General features: G+C 41.8%; 2 protein-coding genes across 3 annotated transcripts; one reads left to right on the plus strand and one right to left on the minus strand.

Annotated features, from left to right (window-relative positions):
• The first annotated feature begins 590 nt into the window (after positions 1–590).
• On the plus strand, positions 591–2278 carry LOC131024486 (probable WRKY transcription factor 41). Its single transcript, XM_057953994.1, has 3 exons — positions 591–1082; positions 1173–1301; positions 1425–2278. Exons 1-3 carry the CDS (start codon positions 775–777, stop codon positions 2017–2019), a joined length of 1032 nt encoding a protein of 343 aa, XP_057809977.1. The 5' UTR covers positions 591–774; the 3' UTR covers positions 2020–2278.
• A 193-nt stretch (positions 2279–2471) lies between these two features.
• On the minus strand, positions 2472–3979 carry LOC131024487 (uncharacterized). 2 transcript variants are annotated; one of them, XM_057953996.1, is made up of 4 exons: positions 3762–3978; positions 3386–3687; positions 2993–3010; positions 2472–2905 (listed from the first exon to the last, which is right to left on the minus strand). In XM_057953996.1, exons 2-4 carry the CDS (start codon positions 3579–3581, stop codon positions 2730–2732), a joined length of 390 nt encoding a protein of 129 aa, XP_057809979.1. In that variant the 5' UTR covers positions 3582–3687; positions 3762–3978; the 3' UTR covers positions 2472–2729. The 2 variants fall into 2 exon arrangements, with proteins under 2 accessions (XP_057809979.1, XP_057809978.1); XM_057953995.1 differs by having other exon boundaries at positions 3386–3979.
• Positions 3980–6744: the final 2765 nt, after the last annotated feature.

Raw genomic sequence — 6744 nt, forward strand, 5'->3', positions numbered from 1 at the left:
CAAAAGTTTTGGAACAACAGTAATGTGAGGGAGGGAGTAAAACATAGTACTCCCTCCGTCCCACTTCAATTGACACTTTTACTTTGGGCACGGAGATTAAGAATAAAGGGTTGAGTGTGTAAAGTGGGTGGAGGCCATTTGTTTAATGTGTGTAGAGAAGGTAGGGACCACATGCTATTTTTGGAAAGTGCCAATTGAAGTGGGACAAACAAAAAAGGCAAGTGTGCCAATTGAAGTGGGACGGAGGGAGTACTATTTAACAGCATCCAACTACATTTGTCAAAAAGATTATAACTTTTCAAAAAATTGATCTATGCTACATTATTCAACCCAATAAAAATCAAAATCCAGTTTTAGCGTGAGATATCCTTTGTGACAGTGAAGTTGTTAAGCATATCATATATATACATGTGTGGCATGTGTGTGTGTGTTTGAAATGGTCAGCACTTGACTTTCTTACTTGTCAACATCATAGTAGTAAACTTCCAAGGCGACCAATGACTAGTCAGCGCAGAATAACTCGTTTTCTCCAGTCAAACTTCCACTCCACCACTCTTTTCTCTTCTTTTCTTTTTCCTCATCACCAATCAATATAAACCTCTATTTATAATCAAATGACCTCACATTCATCCTCAACAAACCCTAGCCTGCTCACATTCCATTCCTCATAACAGATTTAACTGAATCCAACTTATCTCTAACACATATATGAAAGCATTCCGCTTGCATTGCATAGATCTATCAGTGTTGAAGCAAATCAGCATTTGATCGAATATGGAGAGCGCGTGTAGCTTGGAATACAAGACGGTGATCAACGAGCTCGTGCAGGGCATGGAGAAAGCCAAGCAGCTCCATTCCCATCTCTGCTCCACGTCCCCGTCTCGAGCTCAGGACCTGCTCATGCAGAGGATCCTATCCTCGTACGAGAAGGCCTTGCTCATCCTCAACCCCAAGGAACACACTCCACCACCCTCGGCAGCCGCTGTCGACTCACCAATATCTGTCGTTGACGGAATCTGCAGAAGTGAGGACTTGAACAATAGTTTCAGGGACAATCAAGACTACAATGCATCCAAAAAGAGGTACTGTAAAATAAATTATCAACTTATGCCCATTTTGCCTAATAATTTTCAACAATTAACTCAAGTGAATGCTATTGATGGATGTCACAGAAAGATGCAGCCAACGTGGATGGAACAAGTGAAAGTTAACCCTGAAAACGGACTCGAAGGACCTGCTGATGATGGATATAGTTGGAGAAAATATGGGCAGAAAGACATTCTAGGAGCTAGATATCCCAGGTCTATTCTCTCTCCCTTTTCCTAATGAGAGAGAGAGAGAGAGACATATAGACTCATTATGTGCACATATATAGCACGAGAAATCCAAATCTAATACAAGTGTGTCCATTAATTTATCAACAGGAGCTATTACCGTTGCACTTACCGTCTTGTCCAAAACTGCTGGGCCACGAAGCAAGTGCAAAGATCCGACGACGACCCAACTGTATTTGAGATCACTTACAAAGGGACGCACACGTGCAACCAGTCGACCAATGCACCAGTAGTCCCCCCACCAGTGTCACAGGAGAAGCAAGAATTGCAGCAACAGAGTCAAGCACTTTTGAAATTGAAAGCAAGCCTAAGAGTGAACACGGACACCGGCAACTCGGAGACGATGCCAGCTCACTTCTCCTTTCCATCCACATATGAGTTATGTGACACAGATAATCACTACATTTCATTCTCTGATCTCGTTGGTGATGGTAATTTGGGAGCATATTCTCCACTGTTTCTATCTCCGGCCACCTCAGAAACAAACTACTTCTCCCCCGCCCCTCACCATATGGTGAGCTTCGGAGGGTCTCAAGGTTATCAACACACGGAATCTGATATTGCGGACATTGTTTCAGCCCATGCATCAACAACCAACTCCCCAATCGGGAGCATGGACTTCCCGATTGATCCGTTAGAACTGGATCCGAATTTCCCATTTAACACCTCCGGATTTTTCAGATGATCAGATTTTGAAAAAGTAGGCAAATAAGAGGAATAGATATTGCAAACCATTACTCTAGCTACTCTAACATATCTAGATATATCAAAGCTAGAGTTAGAGAATAATATGAAAAGCAAAAACAATAGCAACAGATGTTGAAACATCAAGAGTAGCATGTTTTTTTATATATATTCACATTGTTGTACAAAAACAATAGCAACAGATGTTGAAAATCTATGAAGAATCTTGTCAGTCATGACGAGTGCACATTCTTCTCAAAGCGTGGAAACATAGATATTCCTAAGAAATGCATAGCAATACGAAACAAGATAAGGCCCGGCCCCCACAATCTCTTATAGATCAGATTTTACAAGGAAGATTTCATGGAAACAGATATAATATTAAAATGTAAGTGTTGCTTGCTATAACATCACTAAGAAAATGGACTTAATATTAATAATAATAGATCAAAATTGATAACAAAATTTCAGCAGATGATATAAACTGGAAAATGAACATTTAGATACACAGCCCTATGTGAAAATGCCTACCTACGTGCATTCATGAATGGCATAAGGAAATAAATACAAAGAAATGCAAAAGAAGCTCAAGGTAGCATGTGAAGGTGAGACAATCTGCACATCACTACTAGTTACAAAAATTCTAGTTGAATTTTAATCTGTTACACCCTAATTCTTTCTTGGATCATAACGAAACTGTAAATCCATCACCTATACAGGTGACTGCTCCTCGTCTTTGACTTGAGAAGTGACACTTTGGTGTTGAGCTTCCCTAAGAGCCTTCCTGAGGCCCAACACTATGAATAGGTTGGTGAACATAAGCAGTGACTCGGCTCCACCGTGCAACCAGTCGACATTGGCCAAGGATTTCACATAGTGTACCTTTGCTGTGGGAAGAGAACAATTTTTTTTTAAGATGGTGTCAGAATATAAAAAATTTGATTCATTTAACTTCTAAAGTTGGAGAAACTTACCATAGATTCCTGCTGGAACTGCAGAGTGGAGGTGATAATGTAGCAGATACAGATGCAGAAGTAGTTAGTACCTTTTAGAAGTTGAAAAACAGAAAACGAAAGAACACTAACAAGAGCATATACACAAACTTTAGTAACATTTGCAACAGCAGTTGAGATGAAATGCAGGACAACGTTGGCATATAATCTGGATGAACTATAAACCTTATCAAGGATCAAAGTAGAACAACACCAAATGCGTAGAATTGAGCTTATCGCCGTCTTAAAAGGGCTTCGAGTCCACAACACTCTATTGATTCACACATAAAGATACTAAACAGTGCTTCCAAGAATGAAATAGAAAAAGAAAAAACAACAAAGGCATGAAAAATGAGAGAAGAAGATATGACTTACTGGCGGCAGCCACAAAGGCGAGCAAGAAGTAGAATCCAAAAAGCGTGAGGGCTGGGGCAGATTTTGATTTGGTGATAAAATACAAGAAACCGAAATAAGGTAAGAGAGAGAAAGCAGAGAGCTGCGAAGCAATCGCCGGAGAATCAACGTCCGCCGCCCATGAATCGATTGGAAACATAATCCCACCGCACACCATGGCTTTTCCGCTTCTTCGAGATCTTATGTTTACAGTTTGAGCCCAGTATTTGAGTTGGAATTGCTTCTTCAAAGTGAGGGTGGAGCTCCATGAATTTTCTCTGAAGCTGCAATCGTTGAACAAGGATGAAACCAGAAATACTGGATTCCTGAAGCGGATTTGAATATGCGGATAGCTAACCATTGCAGAGCTGTGGATTATAACTCGCAGGGAATTACGAGCAGTGGCTTCTTGAATTCGATACGAATTGGTTGAACAACTGAAACTTCAGCAGCCTTATCTATTTGCAATGGAAAATCCAGCTTTTGTTGGGTATTGGGGTTCAAATTCTTCGACTTGAAATTAATTTGATTGGGATAATTACAATAAAATTCATTGCAACTTACCGCAGGCTTGCAGCTCCCAAATTACAAATTTATTAAAGGGTTAAGGTGCAGATTAGTCCCTGAAGTAGACCCCCCTAGAGCGTTTAGCCCCTCATTCTCGGTCAAGGCGCGTTGACCTCCCCAAAGTCTCGGAAGAAGGGTGCAACTAACCCCACATAACTAACGGCCTACTCACGCCGTTTCCTTCGAATTTTTTTTGTTTTAATATTAAATGGGCCCACCACCAACGAATTTCGGTGACTCGACGATGGCTGTAAGGTAGAGACGGCCCGCCGGAAGTCGAACCAGGACGTCGATTTCAGTCGAACCTAGAGGAGGCTAGGGCTCAGTCGCCCTTCTGTTTTGGGAACAGGGGAAAAACGAGGTGGGAGCCGCGGGCCTCGTTGGCCTTCAGAAGACGTGGCCTCGTCGGATCTCGATGATAGCAGCGACGGCGGCCGGAATCGAAGAGAACAGGGAGGGTTAAGGCTCGATCTGGAACTTCGCCTCCAAAACCCTCACTCTCCAAAACTCAAACATCTCCGGCTCCATCTCCGCCGCCGCCAAACTTCTCTGTGCCGCCGCCCGCACCTCACTAGATATGTCCCAAAACTTCCTCTCCGACCTTCCCGCCCTCGCCGCCTGCCCCGCCCTCACCTTCCTCAACCTCGCCTCAAACTCCATCGACCCACTCCCCCACTCACCACCACGCGCCGCCGCAATACCCTCCCTAAAAACATCTCCCACAACAACATCTCTTGCGACACCTCCGCCGCATGGCTCCTCTCCTGTCACGACCGCACTTGCTAAGGATAGCAAATTCGGGAAAATCGCGACTAAGGGAGGGAATTTAGGAGCGGGATTTAGAAAGGGCATATTCGTTTTCTTGATGACTCGACTTGTATAAAGAAATCAATCGAAATATCTAGATATCAATGAAGGCCACAAGGGGACCGTACATAATATTATTCAAAGGGGTACTCAACGAGTTTGAGTACATTATTAAATAGTACATATTGTTTTGACAGATAACATAATGTCTTAGTAAAATCAGTGTTTGCAGCGGAATAATAATTTGAATATATGTATGAAGACATATACTCTACTCTGAGGTACTCATCCTAGATTGACAGAAGCTCCGCTTGCACACTACATCCTCGATCACAGCTCAACCTGCACATTTAAAAATACATGCAGGGCTAAGTACAAAAGTACTTAGTGGACACTTGCCGAAATTTACATACATGCATAATATTTTATTGTCAAGCCTTTCAACAGTAGTAATATACGAGGGTTTTCCTTTAAAGACTCGTATTTACCAAACATAATATCATTTCTTTCATCAATAACCCGCGCAGGTGTTTTATATCATTAATCACCATATCAGTAAATCGTGCCGAGAGGGAGGCCTCCCTCTACGGACACTATGATCGGCCAACCCGCTAGATGACTCACGATCACAAGGTGTACACTAATTCCGAAGGGATTTGCGGTCCCATCCAGAATCCGAATTCGATTAACATCAGATAGGCAATTAATAATAAAACATAAAGCATTTAGGCATTGACAATATCATTTAAATTCATAAGCATAAAGTCTTAACAATTCTAATATATAATTTTTAGTTTATACGTAGAAAGCCTACCTGAATAGCAGACTCACGGTTTAGCTCTAACTCTGGTGCTTGACCTTTAATCCGAGAAAATAAAATAAGATTCTAATTCTCGAAAAATCTCAATAAATGAGGATGCGTGAAATGATTATGCATGACTCATATTTAATTAAATTATGAGATGCTAATCCTATTTAAGGAATTAAAGCTCGTCTTATGAGGTCGGATTATTAATCTTTAATAATCTACTCATCTTAAAATAATCTAATTCACTTACTAATTAATAATTAGTAAATCTTAAAATTAATCACTAATTAAATATAATTAGGATTAATAATGAGGGCCTAAAATAATAATTCTAATTGGGCTTAACTAAATGAATCTCATTGGACTTAATCAACTAAATAGTAAGAGCCCAATTAATAAAAATTCGAAACCCATTATTAACAAACAATAGAAGCCCAATCAAAATAAATAATAGGAGCCCATTTATATAAATAATTGAGTCCAAACAATATATATATTAGCCCAATAAAATAAGCAAAGCCCAAATGAATTAATATCCGGCCCAACAATTAAACTGAACCAGACCCAATAAGAAAGCCCAAAATTTTCGGCCCAAACCCGGCTCAAACCCGGCCCAAACCCGGCTCAAACCCGGCTCCCTTTTCTGTCAAAATCAATCACTAACACACTTTTTTTTTTTTTTTTAATCAACAAAAGCCCCTTTTTTTTTAAAGTTGTCGGCCATATCTATTTCAAACTTTTGTCTATCTCATTATTCATTCTCAAACTGATTCTCTCTTCAAAAATAAGAAAAACAAACGCTGCACATCTCTTTCTCTTTCTCACAACACACTCACACACTATTCATCATCTCTCTCTCTCGCTCGCTCGCTCGATCCAGCCGCCCCCTCACGAGTTCCACCGCCAACGGTTCCGGTCGCCAGCGAGGCCGGCGTGAGGCAGGTGCGACCACGCCGCCTGCTCCCTCTTCTCCTTTATCTCTCTCTCTCATCCTCACACGCTCGCCGCCTCCCATCTGCCCTCTCTTTCCATCACGTTTCCGGCAGCGGACGAGCGCTTGCTGCTGCTGCTCCGTTCTCGCAGTGGCTAGCGGCGCTTGGCCTTCGGCAGCTCCACCCCGTGCGACGGCGTCTCGCATCGCTTCGGGTCACGCCGCCTC

This window comes from Salvia miltiorrhiza, chromosome 5, assembly GCF_028751815.1.
Source record: "Salvia miltiorrhiza cultivar Shanhuang (shh) chromosome 5, IMPLAD_Smil_shh, whole genome shotgun sequence".
Classification (NCBI taxonomy): domain Eukaryota; kingdom Viridiplantae; phylum Streptophyta; class Magnoliopsida; order Lamiales; family Lamiaceae; genus Salvia; species Salvia miltiorrhiza.